The sequence below is a fragment of the Drosophila biarmipes genome, chromosome 3R, assembly GCF_025231255.1.
Source record: "Drosophila biarmipes strain raj3 chromosome 3R, RU_DBia_V1.1, whole genome shotgun sequence".
NCBI classification, from domain to species: Eukaryota; Metazoa; Arthropoda; class Insecta; order Diptera; family Drosophilidae; genus Drosophila; species Drosophila biarmipes.
In genome coordinates, this window is record NC_066616.1 from 15,992,738 (window position 1) to 16,018,900 (window position 26,163).

The 26,163-nt window shown below is 43.3% G+C and overlaps 4 protein-coding genes across 25 annotated transcripts in view; 1 reads left to right on the forward strand and 3 right to left on the reverse strand.

The window, feature by feature from the left end:
• LOC108031381 (RNA-binding protein Pasilla) overlaps positions 1-17,087 on the forward strand; it is a 35,673-nt gene extending 18,586 nt beyond the window's left edge. For 6 of the 19 annotated variants that reach the window (XM_050888690.1, XM_050888687.1, XM_050888688.1 and 3 more), the window contains 6 exons: positions 4,839-5,614; positions 8,272-8,337; positions 9,334-9,477; positions 9,540-10,180; positions 10,338-10,866; positions 11,864-17,087. In XM_050888690.1, coding sequence (XP_050744647.1) covers positions 5,017-5,614; positions 8,272-8,337; positions 9,334-9,477; positions 9,540-10,180; positions 10,338-10,866; positions 11,864-12,084 — 2,199 coding nt within the window. In that variant the 5' untranslated portion in view covers positions 4,839-5,016 and the 3' untranslated portion in view covers positions 12,085-17,087. Of the gene's footprint in view, positions 1-1,139; positions 1,460-3,542; positions 3,857-4,838; positions 5,615-8,271; positions 8,338-9,333; positions 9,478-9,539; positions 10,181-10,337; positions 10,867-11,863 lie in introns of those variants that run through there. The other 13 variants (XM_017104739.3, XM_044091082.2, XM_017104740.3 and 10 more) reach the window with 7 other exon arrangements.
• Positions 17,088-18,655: 1,568 nt separating this feature from the next.
• On the reverse strand, positions 18,656-20,314 carry LOC108031183 (probable maleylacetoacetate isomerase 1). The gene is made up of 3 exons (XM_017104403.3): positions 19,958-20,314; positions 19,575-19,905; positions 18,656-19,514 (listed from the first exon to the last, which is right to left on the reverse strand). The coding sequence occupies exons 1-3, from the start codon at positions 20,241-20,243 to the stop codon at positions 19,385-19,387; spliced, it is 747 nt and encodes a 248-aa protein (XP_016959892.1). The 5' UTR covers positions 20,244-20,314; the 3' UTR covers positions 18,656-19,384.
• A 125-nt stretch (positions 20,315-20,439) lies between these two features.
• LOC108031141 (probable maleylacetoacetate isomerase 1) lies at positions 20,440-21,477 on the reverse strand. 2 transcript variants are annotated; one of them, XM_044091092.2, is made up of 4 exons: positions 21,374-21,477; positions 21,084-21,283; positions 20,697-21,027; positions 20,440-20,633 (listed from the first exon to the last, which is right to left on the reverse strand). In XM_044091092.2, exons 2-4 carry the CDS (start codon positions 21,280-21,282, stop codon positions 20,504-20,506), a joined length of 660 nt encoding a protein of 219 aa, XP_043947027.1. In that variant the 5' UTR covers position 21,283; positions 21,374-21,477; the 3' UTR covers positions 20,440-20,503. The 2 variants fall into 2 exon arrangements, with proteins under 2 accessions (XP_043947027.1, XP_016959845.1); XM_017104356.3 differs by having other exon boundaries at positions 21,084-21,462.
• A 646-nt stretch (positions 21,478-22,123) lies between these two features.
• On the reverse strand, positions 22,124-25,703 carry LOC108031887 (probable maleylacetoacetate isomerase 2). Of its 3 annotated transcripts, none has more exons than XM_017105652.3 (4): positions 25,336-25,703; positions 23,542-23,719; positions 23,151-23,481; positions 22,124-22,935 (listed from the first exon to the last, which is right to left on the reverse strand). In XM_017105652.3, the coding sequence occupies exons 1-4, from the start codon at positions 25,357-25,359 to the stop codon at positions 22,806-22,808; spliced, it is 663 nt and encodes a 220-aa protein (XP_016961141.1). In that variant the 5' UTR covers positions 25,360-25,703; the 3' UTR covers positions 22,124-22,805. The 3 variants fall into 3 exon arrangements, with proteins under 3 accessions (XP_016961141.1, XP_016961142.1, XP_016961140.1); XM_017105653.3 differs by lacking the exon at positions 25,336-25,703 and adding an exon at positions 24,071-24,094; XM_017105651.3 differs by lacking the exon at positions 25,336-25,703 and having other exon boundaries at positions 23,542-23,816.
• Between the last annotated feature and the right edge of the window lie 460 nt (positions 25,704-26,163).

The following is a 26,163-nucleotide window of genomic DNA, read 5'->3' on the forward strand; positions in this document are numbered from 1 at the left end:
TGGTGGGTCCTGCTCAACTGGGTTGCCTTATGGCACGGTCTCTATGCTTTACGGCAGGGGGCACAGCTTGGCTGTTGCCTGGCCAGATCTCAAGTGCGTTTACTGCCTAAGGGCTGGTCCTCTCTCGCACTGGCACTGGCACTCTCACTGCTTTTTGGCCACAATCTGTGCTGGTATCTCGGTGGCGTGTTTTTGGGTTACCTTATTCTTAGGTGCATGCCATTGTCTCTGCGGCTCGAGTGGCCAGGCATTTGGTGTGACTGCACTTGTGGAGCATCTCGAGTGGCCTACTAATAACTGGAGGGGCTGGGCTTTCTTTTTGGGGGCCAGTGATTGGGACAAGCCCGGCTTCCTTTCGGATAATTGGGTCATCACAGGCCCATCGTCGGAAATTACGCATACGCAGGGTGGGTCGGACATTACTAGGGGTGGTAAAGCAGCGATACTTTCCTGCCTTCCAATTTTTTATTGACTGGGTAGGAAGTTCCATAGATAAAGTGTTTGCCTAGACACTTGTTAATTTCACCTTTCCTGAAGAAATCGCGTTGGTGCTCCCTTTGAAGCCTTTACTTCCGGTCTTGAATGTTTGTAGAGTGCTGCGATTTGACTCCGCAGCTATGCCACGTAATCGCTTTGCATCTTTTATCGCTCTTTAAGGATCTGCCCCCTTTTCCAGTTGTCATTTACGGATCGCTTGGCCCATCGAATGCTTATTGATTCGGGGGTGAAAACGTGACACGTTCGCTCTTTCCGCCGCTGTCTTATCACGTTGGCTCATTCCGTATCACATGTTGCCACAGCAGTTTCTATTTTCGACACACGCCCCCTACTCGTGTCTCCGCCCCTGGTTTTCCCTCTCTTCCCCTGGCTGGTTTTCCCTCTCTTTCGGCGTTGGTAATGAACCGAGTGACATGGAGTGAAGTGAGGCAATCAGCGGGGCAGCATTAGATCATACACACAGAGAGACAAAGATACAGTCGTCATCATCATCATCATCATCGTCGGCTGCCCGTGATCGCACACTCTGACTCATGAACCTCGCTCTCCGGGTCTGTAGATTCTCCGATTCGATTCTCCGGCTCTCCGGCCCCAACTCTATGCTTGAGTCGCGGCCCCGTCTTCGCGGCGAACGGAATTCTTCAGTGCGGTTTGGTCGCTCGTTTCGTGCGCTCGCTCGCTCGCTGTCGCTCGTTTTTCGTACAGACGTAATACCCAGCCAGCGCGCCAGCATTCGTTAGCCCGTGCTTTCGTTGGTTTCTCGGCTATTTTGGCCAGCGGCGCAGCATGTTGTTTGCCAGAACCACCACCTCCAGCTCGACCACGTCGATCAGTCCGCCCCTCATGATGATGCAGCAGTCGCAGCAGCAGCAGGATCCTCAGCAACTGGGATACAGCCATCAACTCCATCTCCAGCAGCAGCAGCAGCAGCAGCCAGCCTTTCAGCTACAGCAAAGCTTCTGTACGTTAAGAGTATCTGTCGGTTAATGTATCTGTTCAGCTATGCCGTGTTGACCTTGGCAATTAGCGTGTGCATTGGTAATTATAGGGTTTATCTCATTCGGTATTTGGTATTTGCCAGGAGCTTTGTTGGCTGTTTGCCCCCGAGCGCACACTCGGCGTATGCGTAATATTCCGATATTAATATTAGGCAACGCCACAATTAACGTCTTGTCAACTGGGTTTATCTAGCGCTTCAAGGTCGCCTCTTGGTCTGCTGTTCTCTCTCTCTTGGCCAACACACACTTTTCCGTCACTATTAACATTTGCTAATCGCTGAAAAGCCAAACCAAACCCACACACAGAGCAGTGTATTCAGCTCAATGCCAGTCATAATGATTATTCAAAAAGGCACTAAACAAACGACAACTCGAGTTGAAGTTTGACCTCAGCTCAAGCTGGGATCGGATTGAATCGGGCTCTTTATCAGTTTGATTCTCAAAATCAATTTCGAGTTAGTTGTGTTGGCAATTAACTCGAGAGTCACGCTCCCCCACTCTATACACTCGTGTGTGTGCTTGTACTTAGGGCTGTAAAAAATAATAAACGAAAAAAAACAGCGTTGACTTGAAAATGCGGGAAGCAAAACGGCGGCAAAACGTAACCTTGAAAAGCGATTTGAATGTGGGCAAACATGTCTCACTCTATCTCTGCCATGGTGTGTGTTCGTTTGAAAGAGCCAAAAATAAGTCAAGACACTTCGTGGCCATGCCCAAAAACCGCTCAACTTGCTGGGCCCGGGGCTGGGGCTGAGGCTCTACCCCAAGACAAGAAAAAAATAAATAGAAATAAAAACACACACATATATTATTCTCCACAAAAGCTGCTCCAAAGCGACGTGCGGGCATTTTACTTTTATTTTTCTTGGCAACTCGTCTTCTCGCTCTTCTCCGGTTGCCCCACTGTCTTGGCTGGCGTTTTTGGCGAAAATGTCCGAGAAATGGCCGAAATATGTGTTACTTATGCGTGCCACAAATTCGCATTTCTACGGCGAACCAGTAGCCTCTGAATATCTCAAACTGCCATACTATCCATTGGGTAATCGGAGTTCGTGGCTCTCCGGCCAACCAGTTGTTAATTTGGCTGCCATTTCACAAGACTCGCAGGTGTTTTGGCCACTGGGCTGGCAGTCCATCTTCTGGCAAGAGAGAAATAATAAATCAATTTCAAGAGACGAAAGGGTTGCTGGCTGAAAGATGATCTCACAAAGGTATTCAGGAACGTCCACTTTGCATGTTTTTTACATTTTCTCACTTCCGTTTCGGAGTGTGAGTGCTGGTTTTTGCTCCATCTAGTCGGATGACATTTATTTATTTGAGTATTTCAAATTTAGTCATTAATATGGTGGGACTTCCCAATGATTAGTCTGGTGGGGTCATTAAAAATCGCCCATTTAGCGCTTGTTGGGCCATGGGTTCTGGGTAATCAGTTCGTCTAAACGGAGTCAAGGTCTTCGAATTTCAAATATTCAATGCAATTAGTAATGGAGCAATTGTGGGCTGAAGCAAGAGATACAGATACCATCGACCTCCCCATCATTTTCAGCTGCCGCCCCATCATCAGCGGACCTTATCAATGGGCTTCCGCAGTTTCATCAATTAAAATGCTTTCAATTCGCTCAATTCCATTTGACCATGATATTTGTTACAGCTTTGAATATGTACATCCAAACACTGTATTGCATATTACCGTTTTTACTATCTTTTCTCTGTTCTGTTCTTTTTTTTTTGCTGTATTTTTATTTTAAACCATTATCGTCCATGCATATAAATGTGCTTGTAATTATCGAAAGCCAGCCATAGCGCAAATATAATTATAGATACTACACAAAATGTAAAAATAAATTGATGTGCATGCCACACAGCAGAACGATAAAGTTAAAAACGAAATGGGCCCACAAAGTATATAAAAAACGAGAACATTTTCAATAATCACGAACAGTTGTTTTTGTTGTTGTTGTCCCCCCCACTTAAAGCGTGCGATTAGACATAATAGCCCAAGTCGCGTATGATTTAAATTTAAATATATATAAAACTATCCACCAGCATTCCTCCCACAAAACCAATGAAAACTCTCAACCGAACTCAACCCAAATGTGATAAACGCAAGCAAATAAAGCGGTTAAGAAACGTTGTGATAATGCTACGCAAGTAAAAACTAAACTAGAAAAGCCGAAAGTTATTAATCAAAACGAAACGACTGAGAATACAAATCAACATAATAATAAAAACCAAACAAATGCAACGTCATCTCAAAAGATAGCCGTCCCGTCATCGAGTATTATAGAGCCGGAAGCACCTGCAGCATCGAGACACCAGATCGACTCTGAGCTCTGACCGCCCGACTCTACAGCTGAATGGTAAAGCTTTGGCAATGTTTTCTAAGTGTCTTCCATAGCATTTCTGGATGTTGTGTAACTATCGTCATTAACAAACGCCATCCTACACATGGACATACTATCTCTATCGCCATAGCACCAATTGTCATCCAACTACTCGCTCAGTGCCCATGTCTGTGTGTAGCCCAAGGGACAAGTCGATGAGTTAATAAGTTCCATCCAAGACAGAGGCTGCCAGTGTCGAGTCCATCCAATCAACAGAACCAACCAATCAATCGATAATCAATGCCCTTGCTGAAGCTTGCTGCTGCCGCTTTCTCTGTCTCTGTCTGTTTCTCACTCCGCCTACTTCTGTATATCTCTATATAATATATATCTTAACTATATAGTCGCATCGTAATCGTTGTTGTTGTTGTCGTACCAAATATATCTAACCCGAAACCATCAAGATACCAAAATGAACCGGCCCAACTGGCCGCGCACCACGAACAGAACAACACTAAAATCGCCATCCAAGAACACCTAATCAATATCGAACGCCAGCTACTCAGCTCAGCCCTCGAATCAGATCGAATTAATTCAAGTTCAAGTTCAAGTCATCCGGAAGTCGAGCGACCTACTAAACCACTGCGAAGTCACCACTATCTATCAACCCGATCTATATATATCTCTATAAATGTAAACTTACAACCACCGCATCATCATGAAGAGCATCATCCCAAACAAACAGCCAAAAAAAAAGAAAAGCAACAAATGCACAGTCCAAAGCCTTACAAACTGCCATTAAACTCGATGTATCAATAATGAATCTATATGCAACTCAGATATCATCGTTAAGATATCAGTGCGAGGGGGAGAGAGACAGGAGGAAGGCCCTTGAAACGCTCCATCTCTCTCCCGCTCGCCGATCACTGATCAGAGCAAACAATAAGCAAAAACCTATGAAAAGCCAGCTTAATTTAAACAAATTTTCCATTTCTTTTTCTTTCGTTTGTTGAACAAGTTTAATGATTGGAAAGCGGCGCGTAGGCTAACAGAGACTCAGTAAAAACAATTTAAAAATCTATAAAAGTAACACAAATAAGAACGAGTACAATCGATTCAAGGCAGAATCAATTCCGTCGCAAGCAAACCGAAGACTGAACGGGAACGGCAACAATTCCAAGCTCCAAGGCGATACTATGGAGAGTATTATGAAGGCGGCCATGGACAGGGCGGCCGAGCAGCTGATGCAGCAGTTCGGCTTTGATTACCTGCAGCAGCAGCAGCAGCAGCAGCAACAGCAGCAGCAGCAGCAGCATCTACAGCAGCAACATGAACAAGAACCTGTAGCAGAAAATGAACACCTCACATATCGATATCAGCTATCAACGCCCACACATCTGCAGCAACTAGCTTGTAACTATCAGCCACGACATTCCACAACAACCACGTCGTCGCCCTCATCAACACACAGCAACAACAGCAGCAGCAGCAGCAGCGGCAGCGGCAGCAGCAGCAGCAACATCAGCAACATTGGCAATCATTGCAACGCTGCATACTCATTAGCCGCTCATAGCTATAAGCAGCCAGAATACCCGGCTAATCCCAGTCATGTTCCGCACCATCAGATGGATCAGTCGCCCCTGAGCGAGAATGGTTCGCCGAATGCCACGCCAGGTCTCCAGACGCCGCCAGCAACATCGGCTGGCACGGCAGCAACACTCGCTGCGGCAACAGCAGCAGCGGCAGCAGCAACATCGGGCCCCAACTTTAAGACTAACTCCTGCTGGTGTTACGGTGAGTCTGATTAAGAACCACAAACGCAATCAACATCAGCATAGAACTATCAAACCAAAGGCTGCGCACAACCTCCTCTCTACCACACCATACATAAAATGTACACCTATCTATCTATCTATATAACTATCGAGCTCTCTCGCTACAACCAACCAACCAACCAACCAACCAAATCAGCCAACCAACCAGCCAACCAACAACAGCATCAATCACCACGTCGCCTCATTCTAAATGCCGCCAGCAACTTGCCAGAAAAGCATAAAAGAATTACCATAAGAAAATACATAGGAAAAACAAGAACAAGAACGCTAAAATGTCAATCGAACCGAACGCGGAACAAGAAGCCACAGGCTATAAATGAATTGTCCATTAACATTGCGTTGAAAGTTTTGAAAGAAAATATAATCCAAACATCACCAACATCCAGCACACATTCCGATACACAAAATACAACCGAATCAACAAACACTCATAGAAAACTAAGCAGCAGAAAAAAAACAGAAACAGAAACCACCGCCAGCCAAAAAACAGCCACAATCGACTATATAAAAATCTCATATGCTAATCGTACGCTTTAATGTGGGCGTCCATTTCAGTTTTGAATGTGCCTTCAAATATTACGACTCTGTATAACACGACTTTCCTTCAGCATGCCCTAGTGATTCATGAGTGTTGTATAAAGACTTACGCGCCTATTTTGCGACGCAGTGGGTTTATGGGGAGGGAAACTTATAAATGGGATGGTTGGGTTTTTATTTTGGTTATTGGGAATGCCAGTTGAAGTTTATCTTAATTTTAATTTTGTAATTTTGTTTTTAGTTTGATATACGATTTTTAAATATGAACAATTTGTGTATTTTTTGTGAGGATACAATTGTTCTATATTTATTAAATGAACCAATTGATCAGCACACACCAATATCTTATATCTTAAATTATATTTTTGAAGCCCAGCTAAATATATTTCATTGCAATGCTTGGTTCTGAGATGAATGTTTTTTATTTGTTCATATATTAGATTACACGATAAAAGTCTTATGGTCTTAAATTATGGTGATTTTAGTAAATACTTGTATCTCATTGGGCTCTCTAAATTCTTTATAACATCTCCAAATTAGGAAATATATTTGTAAGAAGTGTATTTATTTATATTTAATTTTTTTTCTTTTAGCTATACTAGAAACTCTATTTGCAAGAAAGGACGGTTTTTAAATATTTGTTTAAATCGAAATTTAATTTTTACTGTCTTTAAGGGCCTCTTAAAGCACTTCCTGGTTAGGAAAAAAAACGGAGTTGTCCCCGGATCCAATCGTTTAATCGCGTGCCACATGTCCCCGCATTACGCATACGTCGCGTGGTACGCGACAAGCACTTGCTGCGCGGGCTTTGCTTTAACAATTTGCGTGTTGCAGATTGCTCCATGGCATTTATTGTGGTTTCGGGGGCTGCAGGGCCACAGTGTGGGCATGTGCGCTGGCAGGGCTGTGTGCCAGCTTGTCGTTAGCCTAGTTTCCCGTCCAATCCTGCACACAATGCATGCGAAATTAGTCTCCAGTCTGCCTGCTGCCATCCTCCTGTCCTGCAACCTCCCATCCCGGCCACGCCCACTTGCAGCTCGATGGGCGGTCTCTGGCCAATGTGCTGCAAGTGTTATTTATGACAGTCACATAATTTAAGCTGCTGCACAGTGTCAACAGCAGCAGCAGCCCGCAAAAGCGTTCTTGGCCGGTCCTTGGTGGCCCATAAAGCGCTAAGCAAATGGCTGTATTTTGTTTTTACTTCCTGCATATTATTTACCCTGCCATCTCCTCCTTATTTACGACTGTTTTTAGTGTTTTCCCTATGCGTATAAAGTATATGTGGGGAATATTCACTCTATTCGTACGGATAAGTGATGGATAACTGACAGATGCGTCCGGAGCACTTTCAATTATTTCAGTGGCGGAAATTGGCCAGCATGGTGCTAAATATGTGGGCTCAATTCGCTTTCGTTGCACATTGCGAATTCTTTGCAAATCGCATTTTCGCACATGCATGCCAGGCAGGGCGAAAATGGTCCAATGTTCGCCACAAAACCCCCCCTTACACATGTGCGCTGTATCTAATTAGAGAAATACTTTTGAAGGACACTCTGCCTCAAGACGACGACGACGTCAACGTATGGCATACATTTCAGCCGGGGGGTGAGCGGCAGGGGAGAGCGGGGGAAAGGGTGCTCAGAGTGGGGTCTAAATTTAACAAAACCCGAGCACCGAGTGCCAAGTGGCAGCGGCAGAGTCTGGGGCTACCCCTCAAGTCGCCCAGTTGCAGGTGCATCGCGCTTAGATCACTCGTATCTGTGAGATACCATTGCATTTCCCATTTTCTGCTCCATTCAGTGGTTGTGCTCGCCACTGCGCTTGTGTAATAGAGCGTCTCCGCTTGACACATTTTATTAATTGAAATTTGTTTGTTTACTGCCGTCGTCGAGGCTGTGCGATGACGCAGATGATATCATTCATCCCCCAGAAGGTGTTGCACCGCCTCATCTGTATCTGCATCTGTAAAATCGGCATCTCCATCTGCATCTGCATCCATGAACCGCCACATTCACTTATCTCCTTACCGGCAATCCCCACTTATAATCATTGTTTCTGTCTTCTTTTCTTCCGTTTCAGGTGAGTCAGTTTGTTCTGGAATTGAGGTTGAAATTGAAAATAATAACAATAATCATATTCATCATGGTAAGCTTTGTCACACTTTCATTAAATACCATTAAATCCATCTTTGTCTAGCCAAAAACGATCGACCAATTCAAGATTAATACCGACTAAAAAGAAGCAAAAAGTTATTAAAAGCGTAGCTCTATTGTTTCGTTGTAACTAGACCGCTGTGTGTTTTTGCGCGCTTTTGAGCTTGACTTTGGGACAGCCTACGTGAACCACCGATTGAGTGACCCCACTGACCACCGAGCACATTAACCTTCGACCCTTTGACCGACTTTTGCTTTGCCTTACATTTTTCGTATTTACTTCGTTTTTGCTTTTCTCGTGGGTTGCCCAAGCGGGCAGTGTAGTTGGTAATTTGCGCGGGGCTCTCGTTTTTGTTTATATTTTTTTAACAAACATTTTTTTTGGCCAGGCCAAGCCAACCAACGACCTTCGCAGGAAAAAAAGAAACGGGTCTTTCATGTGTTTCGTGAGTCGCCAGCATTGTCTGTTCCATCTCATTTCGAGCTCACATCTCCCTCATGGCTTGCCCACCACCGAAAAACCCAAAAAACCTAGAAAACTACAAAAACAGACCACAGTCGAACACCATTTGCCCGCACCACCATAACCAATCCATGCCCACACAGCAGTAAACCATGCCTAAACCACTAAACCAAGTCGAAGTCGAGATCTATCTGAACCAAAGTATAACCAAAACTAACCTTACGAACGTCTCTCGTTGCGAGCGTCCCAGCCGAACGAACAAACGATCGACGCTGAAATGCTGTTATTATTTTTAATTTGTAACCTGCCGAATGAGCTAGAAACTAGATCTAACTAACCTAACAATAACCAGATAACTAGGTTGTATGCAACCAGCCAAGGGCACACAGACTACTAACCTGTACAACAGCAACTAACCCCTAAACTATTTTCAAATTAAAAAACCAAAAAAAAGAAACCAATCCCAGTGATTCCCCCGAGACTAATCCACTGGTCGCCCTGTGAACCTTGAACTTTTGCTTGCAGGTGAGACAACGTATCACATGAAAATACTGGTGCCCGCGGTGGCCTCCGGGGCCATCATCGGCAAAGGTGGCGAGACGATCGCCTCCCTGCAGAAGGACACGGGTGCTAGGGTTAAGATGTCCAAGTCCCATGACTTCTACCCAGGTGAGACTTACTATTCCTTCCTATTATATATATATACTAATGGTTATAACCCTGTTCCATAGGCACCACTGAACGCGTGTGCCTGATCACCGGCTCCACGGAGGCCATCATGGTCGTGCTGGAGTTCATCATGGACAAGATCCGCGAGAAGCCCGACCTGACCAACAAGATCGTCGACGCCGAGTCCAAACAGACTCAGGAGCGCGACAAGCAGGTCAAGATCCTGGTGCCCAACTCGACGGCCGGCATGATCATTGGCAAGGGCGGTGCCTTTATCAAACAGATCAAGGAGGAGAGCGGCTCCTATGTCCAGATCTCGCAGAAACCCAAGGATGTCTCCCTGCAGGAGCGCTGCATCACCATAATTGGCGACAAGGAGAACAACAAGAACGCCTGCAAGATGATCCTCTCGAAGATCGTCGAGGATCCCCAGTCGGGCACCTGCCTGAATGTCTCCTATGCGGATGTCAGTGGCCCGGTGGCCAACTTCAATCCGACCGGCTCCCCGTATGCCACCAACCAGAATGCCATCAACTCGAGCACCGCCTCGCTGAACTCCACGCTGGGCACCACGATCGGCGGCGCCAACTCGGCGGCCAGCCTGCTAGTCAACGGCACCGGCATCAATTTGTCCATCAACCTGGGCTCACCCAATCCGGCGCCCAATCTAGCGGTTGCCACTCAGCTGCTCGAGCATATTAAGGTTAGACGGGGAGGCTTTGCCATTTTTAAAAGCATTAAATGACGATTTTTCATCACATTGAGAAATCGGCATTCGAAGGAGACATTAGTTTATCCTAGCAGACTATATCCATGTTCCCCTGGCGTATACTTAATCTGTGCTTTACTATCCCCTTCAGGTTGCCATGCGCGGCTCTGGCTACTCGGAGACCGTGACGAATGAGGTGGTCTCTGCCCTGGGCGTCCTGGCCAAGTACGGCGTCCTCGGAATGGGCGTGGGTGTGCCGCACACCAACGGCGCCCACTCCACGCTGGGCAACTTCCTCGGGGTGACGACGCTGGACCAGCAGACTGCGGCCGCCGCATCCGCGGCCACCGCCAGCAATGTGTTCGGTGCCGTCGGCCAGGTGAATCTGGAGCAGTATGCCGCTGCAGCGGCAGCTGCAGCTGCCGCCAGCCGGCCGACGCAGTCGCAACTGGACGCTGCCGCGGTGCAATTCGATCCATTCCGCCATTTGGGCTCGGCCACGGCGCCGGGCGCCACGCCCGTCTCGCTGAACAACAACAGCTTCGGGCTGACGGCAGCCACGGGAACGGCGACCACGGCGCAGCTGGGCGGACTCAGCAAGAGCCCCACTCCGGGCGACCTCAGCTCCAAGGACTCCAAGAACGTCGAGGTGCCGGAAGTGATTATCGGCGCTATTCTAGGTGCGCGTCCATACTATTATCCCTACTAAAAAATTGCAAAAATCCAACCAACAGAGAACCAACAACACCGCAATTTTCTTTATCCCATGCCTTTATGCCTTATCCCATTAATAATCCAATATCCCCCTATTCCCCTTGACCCCTGGCACCTGTGAAAATCCCATTCCGCTTCCATTTTTGATTAGCCATAATGCCATTAGAGTTATAGCGTTGTATAGCCAACCAGACACAGGCACTTCATTCCAAACTCATTCCAGAGACGCAGAGGGAGATATATATATTGAGTTAGACCATTCAATCCATACAACACATTCCGTGGGACATTCCGATAGACATTCTCGAAGGTTTTCCTAATAAATTCATTGAAACTTATAGCGAAATTTCTAGTCAAGTTCTTGCCTCTCACCCATCCGCCAGCATATGATCCCCTGATGATGATCCACCCCGGACCGCCTTATGATCCCCACTGTCCGCTCCCCCATTCCCGAAGCACCGACCCACTGAAAATTCGCACAGAACAGCAGCATCCGTAAGCTTAAGAGAGCAATAGGTAGCAGTAGTAGCTATAGCAGTTAGGTTGTAGGTTGAACGAAACAAAACCCATTCACTTTTCCATTTTATTAGGACCTAACGAATTTTATCATCGATATACACAATACTTACGTGTATGGCTAGTGCAATTCTTGGGTAACCATGCGTAAAATATTATAAAATTGTTGGATTCACATGCATTCGTTGTTGCGCAGTTAATTTTACCTCAGTGTTTCAGTTGTAAGGTCGTTAGGTCACTAGGCTAGGCACTCTGACCCCTTGTCCTTCGTTTTTTGGTTTGTCTTATTATGTTTTTAGCGTCCCCAACACCTTTTTTGCTATAAAAGCCCAACCATATTATATATATATATACGTTTATGACTATTATACCCACATATTTTACCCATACTATCATTTAATATCTTTACGAAAAATATTTAACATAAATCTGATGCAAATATTCCAGGTCCGAACGGTCGTAGTTTAGTTGAAATTCAACATGTTTCTGGCGCAAATGTGCAAATTTCCAAAAAGGGCATATTCGCACCTGGCACTAGAAATCGCATTGTAACCATAACTGGTCAGCCTGGTGCCATTGCCAAAGCGCAATATCTAATTGAACAGAAAATCAACGACGAGGAGACAAAGAGGGCGCGACAAATTCCATTAACCACTGTTGTGAATTAAACAAAAAACATGCAAATCCGAGTAAAGCAACCAACCAGCAATCTTAACAGAACAACAAACAAAAGCAGGCAAAAAGCAAAACAACAACAACCAAACTACCCGTACCCCAAAAAAACAAGAAAATCACAAAACACAAGCAAGTTTTTCCTCTCAAATTTGTTAATTTCTTAAAGATACAAGAGGATAGTAACTAAAAAGCCATAAACTAAAATATGAAAAGGGATAAGATAACAAACAAGGAAACACCAATTGTTATGCGAGCAGCTAAGAGTTAAGCAATTAAAGAAATAATAGTAATAATTATGTATTGCCAGACCCATACACATTTTGAGTAAACTGTTCCAAGGCCTTCACCTCAAGAGATTTGCTTTAATATTATAACAACGCCCCTTAGGAAAGCGAAAAATTTGTATAGACACTATGTACTACCCTTCTCTAAGATACATTGTTGCATTTGTTTGTCACGCTCGAAACTAAAAACCTAAAGATCGAAAAACAAGTTATATTGCCAATTGCCAATTGCCAGTTAGACACAAACTAGTTGCGAAAGAGAAGCGAACCGTTTGGGTTTTGTTTGTTTGTGATGCGTACGTTTGCGTTGCGTGTTTTGTTTTTGTTTTCGGTACTCCCGACCAAGCTATAAGATACGAGATACATGGGGCATATATACATATGTATATGTACACAGTTGTTGAGTCTTGTTTATATATATATTATCCACACACATAAGCCCATACATATATATATATACATATGCCACCGCCCACTTACACACACACACACCCCCGAACAACCCACACACCTAATTATTAGCATTATGTTGAGCTAAAACGATGAAACATGTATAATGAGCGAGCGTTTTCAGTGAAAACTTCAGGTGATTCTTACCCTCGAAATAAGGTAAATATTTTACTACACCCCACGAAAAAAACACTTGCTACTACAACCACAACAGGCTAGTGAATACAATTTCAAAGAAAATACAAAAAGAGTGACTTTGTTGACATTTTCCGTGATTTCGTTAAAGTTTTCCGTTTTGATCTGTTCTCTGTTGTTGCCCCTCTCCATAATTGCTTATCGCTGTTAATACCTATCCCTGTTCACCCACGATTCCGCAGCCCTTTGACCTCTGTATATTAAGTGAACACTTTCGGAACGCTACAGTTGATGTGTTGACCTTGATCATGATAATGTTGTTTAGTTTTAGAGACGATCCTGAGTGGGATCGTCGAGTGGTGTTAATGTGTTGCGCGCGCACGTGAGTCTCCTTTTGGTTTTGATTTTGTGCTCCCGATTTGTTACTCCTTAATCTTTTGTTTTATATATATTATTTATGAAAAAAACACATTGCGATTTGTTAGTTGCCAGTCTGAGAACTGCACCCTTACCTTATTTTTTTTGTCATTTTGCGTTTGTTAACCACATTTCTTTGGTAAATTAGCACATTTGTTTCTTACATTCTAATTTTAAGTCTTACATTTTCTCTCACCTAATGCATCACAAGTATCTTAAAGGAAAATATGATAATATGAAAACATTCAAGACCTTAGCAAAAGCCACTTTTCTTTGTAAAATATTCATATCCATTTAGGGGTTTCTTCATACTACGTCAGAGCAAACAATCCACCAAACAATTTCCCTTGTTAATTTTAAGTATTCTGCAATTATTAAACATTATTTCAACAAACATTTCACAACGATTATATGTACATATCTATCTAGAAACGCAGTGTAAAGACAAAAGAGTTGTTAACATCACATTTAAAATTCTTCCTAATCATATACACATACACACACAAGGACACAAGTACCCATACGAACACCACTCACCTATAGAGAGAGAAATGCCTTACTTGTAATGAAGTTTTTCTTGTTTACTTTATTCCTTACACATATAATTTAGTTTAACACTTCTTTTCGACAAATACGATACGAAGATGAAACGAAATTTAAATAAAATTTGATTACAAAAACAACAATGAAACCTGCTACGTTTATTTTCTTGTTTAATTTGGAGCGCCAAGCGCACCACCACCGCCACCCCATTACCACCCATCAAGACACCCACCAGCGCTGCACCACCACTAACCCCCTCGTATCCCCAAACCAAATCAGTCTACAACATTATCATGACCAATCGAATCAGCTCAATCAGACAGTCAGCCAGCCAATCAGTCAATCAGTCAACCACTTCTTTGCTCAGTTCGATTTCTATTTCGACTTCGACTTCGATTCAATCACTGAAAACGCTCATCACCGTAGTGAAACGATAAAAAGTAACAAACAAAAACCACAACGGCAACCAATCCTAAGCTAAGTCTATATACTTAAGTTAAAAGTTGTTCTTATTAATTTTTGCTATTATTGTTAAAACTTACCTACAATTGTTCTTATTTGTGCAATATTTATATAATACGATTAAAATACAAATCAAATGGAAAACAGAAGATAATTATAACAAAAAACGAAAAACAAAAAGATCTATAAGCAAACTAAACTGAAATATGGAAAAACAAAAAAGAAAGATGAGAGTAAATTTGAAAGTACAGTCGTAAATGCTAGTGTGCCTTGAAATATGCATTAACATCCAAAAGAAAACAAAACGAAAACGTAAGGGGAAGGAATAAGGAGTACGATGTTGGTGTTTTATTTAGACCTATTATTTTATGAGTATCATAAAGAAAAATCCAGAGATCGATTCGAGAGTACATACAATGCAATAGACCGTCTAGGAACAGCAGAATTCCACAGTAAGAACTTGAGAGAAGCGTAGCTTAACAAACAACAACAGCCAAAATCACAACAAGCATAAAGACACAGATCCCCCTTCGTCCACCCCACAAAACCAGTCAACCAATCAATCAGCCAATCAGTCAACCAACCAATCAACCAATCAACCAACCAATCCAACTACAAACGAATATTTATTTCGTCTTCTTCGCCTTACTTCAGAACGGGAGAGCCCCCTAATCAAAATCAGAATCAGAATCGAAGCACTATAAGGTCGTATCTATCACAGACACAGAGCCCCTACATACCCCCACACACCCACATGCATCACCTGCAGAACACACCTGAGACACACCTCTCCCATACATTCACACATTCGTACTAAATATCAGTATCACACGCGCGTGCTCACTGAGTTATGTTTAATGTATGAGTTTTATATGATATCTAAACATAGTTGAGGAAGGAAGAAGAAATAAACACAAATATATATACTTATATTTGTACTGGATCTGTGATATGTATTAAAAACAAAAAACAACAAAAAGAAAAACAACAAAACAAAGCAAAAGTATATTTATTAAAAGAGGAAGTCAGACGACACTTGAAATTAATTATGAAATAATTAATTTTTTAATGAGACAACTAAGAGGAAAGAAAAGCTTTACTTGAAAAGCCAGAGAAATCTCCCCGAAACCGAGTTCTCAATTCAATTCATCGATGATGCATGGACGGTCCGCGAGAGTCACAGTCCCCACCCCATAAATGCATACACTCGTGCGTATTCAGCGCAACAGGTCTTTGCCGATTCCAGCTCCGTTTCTCAGAAATGTCCGATTGGTGATCCAATGCCATCCGTATTCGTATCCGCATCCGTAACCGTATCCGCATCCGTAACCGTTTCCGCATCCGTAACCGTATCCGCATCCGTATCCCCTTCTCCGAGGCTGGGAGGGCGTGACGAAGGGGGGAAGATGGGGGGAGATGGAGATACTCGGGGCCGTTGAACCGATCGGATGAGACCCAGATCCGATCCCATCGGTTCCGGTGGCCCGCGTCCCGCTTTCGACGTGTTTATGCTTGTTTGGATTTTATTGTTTGAATGCGTTTGTTATTTGCTGTACAAATCGAAGCTTCACGCAACCCGCTGGTCCACATCCACCAAATCCGCGAAAAAGAACTATAAATGGTATGTGGGTGGCCGTAGCAACCCAGTCTGCCCCGAACCCAAGTTGCACCATTAGAGAGCCTTCGGCCGCATGATTGCTTGTGCTTACCATTGAAACCAACACAACTGTTACTGCCACTGGCAACCACGAAACCCACTTATCAGGCACATTTGTCATGCAACTCATCCTCTATCTCGCCACCCCAAACACCAACTGTCCAACTATCCAACTAACCAACTTACTATCCACTGCAATCATACGAAACTAGGAAACTTTGGAAGGACGTGCGCATTAGTTCGGCAGTTTTATTGAATTACCTATATTGAAGGGCATCTATAACAATAACAATGGAGGAATGGATAGATGGTAGGGAAGAGAGAGAGTAATACAGCTGTTATTTCAACGACGGAGTCTATTAGTGTTAAAGTAGTAGGCATAAAGCAACTTTTATTAACTATATACATACAATACATAAATATCTAAAGTAATTCAAATTCAAATTCGACTTTGAACATTTAAAGAGAAAACCCAAAAACCCAAGAAGAACAACAAATGAAATCCGTATGTTGCTAGAAAACAAATATGTAAAGAGGAGTTCAATTTATCAATCAAATCTCGTATAGTGCATACATATATTACATACATACATAACTACATACTTAAAGCGAGAAAGCGAAGTATCTTTATTATAATTTGTTATGCTTTGCCACCCACACTGTTATTAGAACAATTAAACATTACGATGCGAAGGCATTATATTATAAATGTACACACCCCCATATGCATATGTACCGAGGATCGAGCAGAGAATGATATGTTGGCGGCTTGATGCGAACCTTGCTGCCACTGACAGGTCGGAAAACTAACTGAATCATTATATAACCTCATATAGCATTGTATGTATAAATCTATCGGATTGGCCGACCGGCCGCGGAGAGGCGTTCATTCAGCAACCACAACAGAAGCATACGACATTAGTAAAATATTAAATACTATATATATACACGTACACTAAAAGTATAAAGCGTAGTCGTTAGTGTGATAAATAAAATTAATATTAATTAATTCGAGCAAATAAAAGCGGTTTAACGATTGAAAAAAGAACCCAGTACCCCCCAAAAGGTCGGTCCGTGCAGGGCCTCACTCAGCAGCGAGAACTTCGATCAGTGCAGCTCGGCACGGACCCCAAAACTATTTATTTACCTGCGTTTCCATTCGGCACAGTTTCATTTAGCACACATGGGTCTGCGTCAAAATATGTAAAGTAGCCGCAAAGATTTTAAACTCTCTCAAAGACCGAAAATCGAAAGTATTGGAGGTTAATAAACGATCCTAGCCTAAGTCATAACTCATAAAACTGCATCACAGTCATAGTGAAAAAGCGACAAGAGCGTATATAAAGAAATCTTATTCAGTGTACAAAATAGTTAACGGAAAAAGAATATTAACTTTCGGATCGTAACAAGTAAAAGCGAATTTTCGAGTCTTCTTCACTTAACACTTTCGCAAGCAAGAGCCTAAGAAGTTGCATACGTGAGTACCTTAGAGAACAGAAACAAAAGTTACATAGAAATTACGGCCCTCACGATATCTGGCCAATATCGACAGCAACAGATCCCCGACAGTCCAACATTTCGCTCAACATGTAGGAGTTATTTTATACAAGCGACTAGTATTTCAAATTGATTCGATAGCATTACCTTGGGACCCTCTGAGGAAGTCGGAGATACCCAGCGCACTCTTCACTCCACGTCAAATCCCGTTGCACACTTTATAGGAACTGCGAACAGCAGCAGCAGCAGCAGCAGCAGCAGCCACACTTTTCGATCTCTCAATAGGTTATAGACGAGAATTAATAATAATCTGATCGATATGGTCACTCGAAAGCGCGGAACATTAGCAAAAAGCAAACATCATGGAAACTCATTCAAAAGTAAAAGTACTAAATCTTTTATGATTTGACTGTGATAATAATAATGACAAAATGAGAAATGAAGTCGGAGGGTGTAAACAAATTAACGTATATAGAGTATTTAAATGTATGTAAATACAATGCCGCCTAAATAGGCTAAGCGAGTGTAATATTAACCTAGGTGCGAAAAAAATGGAGGCTCCCAGCAGATAACGAGGCAGGCAGATCCAGCGATTCGGTTTGCCCGATTATAATGTGGAGAAAGTGGCGAATCGTGTTTAAATAGCCGTACTAAGAACGAATAAACACGGCGCAGAGAACAAACGTTTTACTTATACATATTAGCAAAATATTTAAATAAAATTTTAGCAAACCAATCCCTTTCTGAGTGCAAATGAACCCAAAGTAAAATTGAAGTAAGCAAAGTAAATGCGAATGGAAATCAACGATATTTAGTTATGCTCTATTTACAAAGTATAATCAATTGAAGTTTTTTAAAAATCAAGTAGCAAAGCAAACGATTTTATAGATTTATTCATTTAGCATTTGAGATTCGGAAGGTCAAAAGATCACACATAACCACGGTATGAAGTAGGTTTTCCTTATTTATCAATTTCATTTTACGAGGCATAGATTTGAGAGAACGAAACCGAAAAACCAAAAGTAAGACAAGTAACAGAACAAAATAGTCTAGTGAAATCTTTAAACAATTAAATCAAAAGGTATCCCTACAAGAAGATTCTTTAAAGTAGCTCATTCAAGTTTTAACAAATCGAAAAACATAATTTTTGCAATTAAAGAAGCGATAAGAAACTTGTACAATTGCGAACGAAAAGTATGCAAACAGTTACTCCTCTCTACATACATATATATGCATAGCTATATAACCCCAAGTGAATCATACTCGAACAAAAAGAAAGTGAATAATGCAATGACGATTGTCAGGCAGAGAATGCAGATTGCGACTAAACCCCTGCGGTAATGGCGAACTAAACGGCCAACAATAACACGAAAGCTAAGCTAGGTAGACGATCGATCGGTACCGATGTCAGATACGATACAGTGCGCTGCGGCACGGCACAGTGCGGAACATGCATGTATATCGAATGTAATGGTTATGTTATGTAATGCGTACGGCGCATCTGTATGTAATAGTATTTATAGTGAAATTTGTTGAATACATATATACACACGCAGAGACACAACCACAGAGACACACAACTCCAACCAGGAAGGCCAATAAGTGCATACTACATACGCAGAAACATTATAAAGATCCGCATCCAGGATGGAAAATTAGAAATGCAAGTTAGGACGGTACATAAATGAATTACGTGAATTACACATTACACATTTAAGAACGATTATATAAAAATGACAAAACTAATAAAAATTATATTATAATTCAATGGGGTTTTACTGCGTTTCGGTTGTGGGGTATAGAGTATCGTTTAATATTCAGTATCTGTTGGAACGTTTTATGACTTTCTTATTTCCTAAGAAATTCCGGTGGGCAGTCGGGCTGAGTACTGGGGTGAGTGGTTTTAAAAGCTTCCAGTAGTTGTAGCTCGTTGTACAGTCGAACTATAGTGGGATATGGACGCAGATCAACTTTGTATCTACAAGATGCTGTAACAGTTTTTAAGTGGTTCGAGAAAGTCTATTAATGAAGTTCTTACCTCCTAGCATTCCGAACCTGTGGTACAAGGCAAAGATCCGCCATGGATAGCTCACCTCCCACACAGAACTGTCCCGCCGACTCGGAGAGGATCTTCTCCAGACCTTGAAATCCATGGGTGATCCAATGTTGTGCCCACTTTAAGCCTGCATCCTTGCCTATGTATTCCTGCACTGCGATATTCTGGAGCGGCTGAACACCCGAGCATATGAGCTCCACGATTTCCCGGACCTTCGCTCTTTTTACCGGGTCTTGGGGCAGGAGAGCAGGCTGGGGACGAGTTTCCTCCAGGTAGTGCATTATGGCCACCGAGTCGCACAGCGTATGTCCATCTAAGGGCTCAAAAACTTAGGAGTGAACGCGGATGCTTCTCGTATTACTCACCAATCCTTAAGGACGGAACCTTTTGCACGGGATTTATTTTTTTGTATTCATCTGTATATGCATGATGCTCCACTGTTCGCGACAAAGAAGTGGGTTTTATTTCGTAATCTATCTTCTTAAGCGCCAGTGCTATGCGAACCCTCCACGAACACGAACTCGCCCAGAAAGAATAAAGTACAGGCTTTGAGTTTGTTGAGATACTTCGAATTAAAAATGTTGATCCAGGAGATCTGCCAATTTGTGTCAGTTTCATGCCCTTCCAGGCCAATTGTTTAACTGCTTCCATTTTTGAAATAATATTGAGTCTTGTAAAAAAACCTGTGTACTAATTGATAGCGAATCGATGAACAGCTGAGCTTATTGTAGATTTATTTGCAGAACTCTACAAAATATCATAGTATTAACAAGGTTCCCCCAAAAGCAGGCAGTAATTTCTTGCAGTGACGATTTCAAAGTTAGTTATTTGATAATCATTTAACAAAATTTTTGATTTATTTAAAATAAATGCAGTTTGGAAATGTCCAAAATATGTATATAAAGATTCGACTATTTCTTGGCAAATTCTGGTGGGCAGTCTGGTTGCGTACTGGGATGGGTGCTTTTAAAAACTTCCAGTTCCTGAAGGTCTTGGTCCAAGCGAACTATTATTGGATAAGGGCTCAGGTCAGCTTTGTATCTACAAAATAGTTTTTAGATATAATATAATTTTTGGAAACAGCAAAATATTTTACTTTCTTACCTCCTGGCATTGCGAACCTGAGGCACAAGGCAAATATCAGCCATGGTAAGCTCATCGCCCACACAGAACTTGCCAGCCGATTGGGCGAGGATCTTCTCCAGACCTTGAAATCCTCGAGAAATCCAGTGTTGTGCCCATTCCAGACTCTTGTCCTTGCCCACGTGACCCAGGACAGCACTATTCTGCAGAGGCTGAATGCCCGAGCATAACAGCTCCACGATTTCGCGTACCTTGGCTCTTTTGACCGGATCTTGGGGCAGGAGGGCAGGCTGAGGACGAGTTTCGTCCAGGTAATGCATTATAGCCACCGAGTCGCACAGCGTGTGACCATCTATCAAACCGTATTGGTTAGAAATCTAAGATCTAAGTACTTCTGTTATGTCTTACCAATCTTCAACGAAGGAACCTTTTGCATGGGATTTATTTCCCTGTACTCCTCCGTATAGGCATGTTCACTGGCTGTCTTCAGCAAGGAAGTGGGTTTTATCTCGTACTCTATTTTCTTGATTGCCAGCGCAATGCGAACTCTCCAAGAACAGGAACTTGGCCAATAGGAATACAATATGGGCACCGGGTTTGTAGACATACTGCGGAGTAAGCCGTTGGACAGATAATTCTGTGGTAAATATATGCCTTTGCTGGCTAGGTGTCTAACTGCAGCCATATGTTGCTAATACCTATGGAATCTTCCTATTAAGTAACACAATTTATCACTTTGAAAAAAACCTGTTTACTTTTGGTAATTAATAGCGGCCTAAGGCACAGCTGTTCTGATTGGAGATTACCATTGCTGAACTATCGATAAAATGCTGGTCATTCAGGGGATATCTAAAAAGCAGGCAATGTTTTTTGCAAAAAGTATGCTAACATTTATGATATTTCTTAGCTGTTTGAACTAAGGACTGGTGCTTGAATTTGTTTCATTCCGGAAAATATATATCTACACTTGATCTTATTGTTTTTAACGACAAAAAATGATTTTTGCAAGGTTTTAGTTTAGTTTGAAGTTTATTTATTTATAGTATATGGAACTGGTACAATATTTCGGAAATTATGCATATTAGTTGGTTTGTATTCAATTTGGTATTCGTTTGGTATGCGAAAATGCGCAGCTCATCCTATAAAGTTACTATATATTCGTATGCTGTGGCTGTCGGCGCTCGTCCTCCGATCCTTGGTATTGTACTGTCGTGCAGGATAGTGACTGTGTGTATGTACTTGGCATCGGCAGGCTTACATCTACTCGTACAGGGGTTGTGAAAGAGTCTCACGATCGAATTTACATCAACTTGCTAATAAAATACTGTGCACTTAATGGGTTGGCTTATCATTCGTCTATGTGCATTGAGTTGATAGAAACACTTGGTTAGTTATCTATGCGTTCGTGGTATCAAAGAGGCTTGCATGGACCTAGAACCATTGCTTAGTTCTCGTAAATTACTTAGGATTTATTCGCTTTAGTGTATAGTTGCTTGTATGTTGGTTTAGTTTACTTGTTGGTTGACTGAAGTTTTGTACTTTGTGAACGATTCGTTTAGCGTTTGCCCAACTTTGACATGAAGTAGTTTTGCATACATATACATCATCTACGTTTGTATATCTTCGATAGTGTTTCTAAATTTGTTTTTCTTTTTAAATCCCTGAATTGAATTTTGCTTTTCGTCATGGTTTTGTTTTCCTTGAATTTGTTATGTTTTGTTAGCCTAAATAAAATGCATAAAAATAAGTTACATTTAATATATATGAGTTCATCTTTTAGATCGTGTTCACAATGACAAACTAAGGGAATCTGAAGAGTTTATTATTAGTTTTTGTTCCGTCTCTGAGAATTTTGCATTTGAATTTCGTGTGAGGAATTTCGTTATGTTATCGATAGTATTTTTATGCATTTATGCATATTTAAATGCTGTTAGCAATTTCTTAAATCACATCCGACTGTTTCTGCTTAATGGAATCCTCGCCAGCTTTGCCCTCTCCTTTGCTCTCCTCCATATCTATCCCTTCTGCCCCACCGATCAGATTTAAGTTCTTAGTTTGTCCTGTGCCTGGATTACGAACTGCAATTCACTTTTTCGTCTTGCGGCGCTTTGCAGTTGGCGTCGGAAAATTCTATTTGTTGGGCAGCTCCGGCGGACAGTCCGGTTGATTGGAGGGGTGGGCCGCCCGGAAGGCCGGATTGCTCTCCAGTTCGCGGTCAATGCGCAGTATGATGGGATAGGGGCGCAAGTCCACGTGGAATCTGCAAAGGTTGTATATCATTACTGTTTCTAATATTTCATAAATTTTTAAATATTTTCAAATTTTATCACTTTAAAATCTTCATTTTCTAGGGATTTTTTCGGATAACTTAAAGCAGTGGTTTCCGGCAAGCAGTGCACCCACCCACGGGATTTGCATTTCCTCTGCCAACGCGCACTGCTTTAAAGAATTTACGTTTTTCACTATCAAGCTTACCTTCGGGCATTGAACACCTGAGGTACGAGGCAGCAGTCGGCCATGGAGATCTCGTCGCCCACGCAGTACTTTCCCGCGGACGTGGACAGCGCCTTCTCCACCGCCCGGAAGCCCCGTGTGATCCAGTGCTGGGCCCACTCCTTCTTCTTCTCCTCGCCCACGTGGATGAGCACGATGAGGTTCTGCAGGGGCTGGATGCCCGAGCAGATGATCTCGACGATTTCGCGCACCTTGGCTCGCTTGTGGACGTCCTGGGGGAGCAGGGGTCGCTGCGGACGGGTCTCCTCCAGGTAGTGCATGATGGCCACCGACTCGATGAGGGTGTGTCCATCTGCAGATGGATGATTAGGAATTAGGGGGAGTTTTCCTTCAGGTTCTGAGGGGTACTCACCGATCTGCAGGGCCGGCACCTGCTCCATGGGATTGACCTCGCGGTACTCATTGCAATGCTGCTCGCCCCCGGACTTGATCAGGCTGATCGGCTTGATGTCGTAGGGTATCTCCTTCAGGTTCATCGCAATGCGCACGCGCCAGGAGCACGAGCTGCGCCAATACGAGTAGAGTATTGGCTGTGCGTCGGAGGAGGAAACATTGGGATTAGTAGACATTTTGCCACAACTGGCCAGCGCCGAATGGCGTGACGGGCCCACCAGCTCTATTACGAAATCTATTTATTCTAATTTCGAGATGAAAACACAAATAGCACAGAACAGGTTGCCGCTGATAACGAGTTGGGCGCCCAGAGCCCAGTCAAACTGGTTTAATCATTTGCATCCAGCGCTGTGTTCTATGTTCTATGTTTACTCCGCGATAAACTGGAACTCTCAATTACGCACTTATCGCTTTTAATTCACAGATAACAGGGATTTTCGCCGGGGCTTTGTGGGATAGATAGGTAAAGTGCTTGCAGATGTACCCACATGATTCATGGTGTCCAGACAGGAGCAACGCCAGCGACAGACTGACAAAAAGCACAGCGTCAAGTTCGACTTGCACCAAAAATAGCGCCCGACAACAGCTGCAGAGCAGCGGTGGAGAGCTTCGGGCGGCTCGGGGGGCAGCGGACCCTACTCCCTACAGCCTATACCCCATGCCATATACCCGGTGCCGCACACAATGGCCGCCGACGAGGACGAGCCCTAAAATGATATACACACAGCTGGCTGTTCCGGCCGGGCCAGTCAACCCAGCAGAGCCCATCGTCATCGGCCCACCCACACACGAAACTGAACTGAATACACGGAAAGCATAATGAGTTCCCTAAAAGTTCAATGAACCCATGGGAAAGTTGGGACGACGGGGTCCGAAGCAAGGGCCGAGTTCCGATATCCGACATACGACGGCCCACATCCCAACATCCCACATCCGAGGTCCGCTGGTTGCTGGGTCCCGAGCTCCCGAGCTCCCGAGTCCCGAACTGTGTCGCACCCCAAGGTCGGCTAGGGGCATTAACCTTATTCAAGTTGTCGTTGTCCTGAGTCCGCAGCGCGAAGGCAGCGCCAAGGACACGGGACCCCTGCTCAAGAGAAAATGGGCTCACAAGTTTCGCCATTCGCTTCGAGAGGGTGTGCTTTTTTAGGGGTTGCTCGTTGAGTTCGCGAGTTGGAGTTTGAGTCAAAAGCGTAGGCCAGGGTTGTCAGGTCCTCGCTGAAATTAAGCCCTATATGGGGATAAACTAATCACAGATTTAGGGAAATACTTTTTATAAAATAATTGGTTTAGCGCGCTTAATAACAAACACTATAAATTGAGAAAAAGTTAAAAGTTAAATACATGTGAAATAAAAAAAAAGTTTCCAAGAGTCAACTAAACTGAATAAAAAATTATGTTGTTCATCAACTTGAAGGTTTTTCAGAAACTAGACAACACACAAAATCATTTTTTCCCTCACCTCTTAAGTGTTTTTTTAGGAACTAGGACTTTGAACCTAGGACCCATCCTTTTCGCAAACTTTTCCCCTCACCCTGACAACCCTGCTTAGCAAACCTTTGCAGTGTGTACGCGCGGCCGGAAAGCTTGCCGTTCTGCGCAATCTCAAAGTGCGGAATCGGTGGCGGGGTATGAGTGGAACCCAGACTATCTTCGAAGCCCGAGATTGCTGGCCGCGTGGTATGAGCGGTATTGCGGGAATGGATTTTTGCCAAATGCCAAAAACAAGGCGCCAATGACGCTGGGATTCGCTTACCTTGGCTATGGCCGATAAGGACATAGCGTTGTGGTGGTACTTTGAGTAGTTAATTTTGAAGCCGTTTGGTGTGCCGACGCACAACACCGATGGAGAGTTGAAAAAGGGTTACGATCCGAGCCGGTTTAGCCAAAGGCGGCAGTTTGTTCTCCAGGGATTTTATATCCCGCACAGTTCGATCTTGCGGATATGTTTCTCGCACCGAACACCATCCACTAATTGCTGGAGATATAGGCCCTGTTCTGACGCACAGTTCTGTTTTTATCTGCAGCCGCTCAAATGCACTCAACACCTCGAACTGAAACCGCTTGGACCAGCGCTGAAGCAAAGGATAGCGACAGGATATGAGGCCAGGACGCAACTGAACACACTGAACTAAATAAACGAGTGCGAAAGCGAAAGCAAAAGCGAACGCAAGAAGGACAATGACAAACGCCAACAACAAAGCCCGTTGTGCGAGTGTGTGTGAGAGGGAGGACTCAGAGGACTTCGGAGGACGCAGGACGACTGCGAAAGGAGATGCAAAAATAAAGAGAGAGAGCAGTGTAGAGGGATAAAAGAGCGGAACGGTTCGAAAAAGTTTTGGGGATCGTGTCTCAGCTAAGCTTTTCGGGGGTTAGGCTACCACCCACAATATGCGAGAGCAAGCAGTGCTCAGATTCCGAGGTACAGTCAGGTATCAGTAAATTAAATACAAACTTTCAAGTTTGGAAATTCAATTGGACCTCTGATTTTTACTTTCGAACGATGATTCGATCCATTTAAATTTAAAACTCTTTGAGCTTTTATAAAAAATAAAATTAGCACAGTTGAAGAACCAATGCTTAA

Bases quoted from the DNA above. Each gene is read 5' to 3' on its own strand.
- LOC108031887 (XM_017105651.3), bottom strand. From the start codon at position 23,758: ATGTCTACTAATCCCAATGTTTCCTCCTCCGACGCACAGCCAATACTC. The intron at 23,482-23,541 runs GTGAGTACCCCT...ATCCATCTGCAG, and splicing joins GGTGCCGGCCCTGCAGATCG to ATGGACACACCCTCATCGAG. The intron at 22,936-23,150 runs GTAAGCTTGATA...CAACCTTTGCAG, and splicing joins CAGGTGTTCAATGCCCGAAG to ATTCCACGTGGACTTGCGCC.
- LOC108031183 (XM_017104403.3), bottom strand. From the start codon at position 20,243: ATGGAAGCAGTTAAACAATTGGCCTGGAAGGGCATGAAACTGACACAA. The intron at 19,906-19,957 runs GTGAGTAATACG...TTGAGCCCTTAG, and splicing joins GGTTCCGTCCTTAAGGATTG to ATGGACATACGCTGTGCGAC. The intron at 19,515-19,574 runs GTAAGAACTTCA...AGCATCTTGTAG, and splicing joins CAGGTTCGGAATGCTAGGAG to ATACAAAGTTGATCTGCGTC.
- LOC108031141 (XM_017104356.3), bottom strand. From the start codon at position 21,360: ATGGCTGCAGTTAGACACCTAGCCAGCAAAGGCATATATTTACCACAG. The intron at 21,028-21,083 runs GTAAGACATAAC...ACGGTTTGATAG, and splicing joins GGTTCCTTCGTTGAAGATTG to ATGGTCACACGCTGTGCGAC. The intron at 20,634-20,696 runs GTAAGAAAGTAA...ACTATTTTGTAG, and splicing joins CAGGTTCGCAATGCCAGGAG to ATACAAAGCTGACCTGAGCC.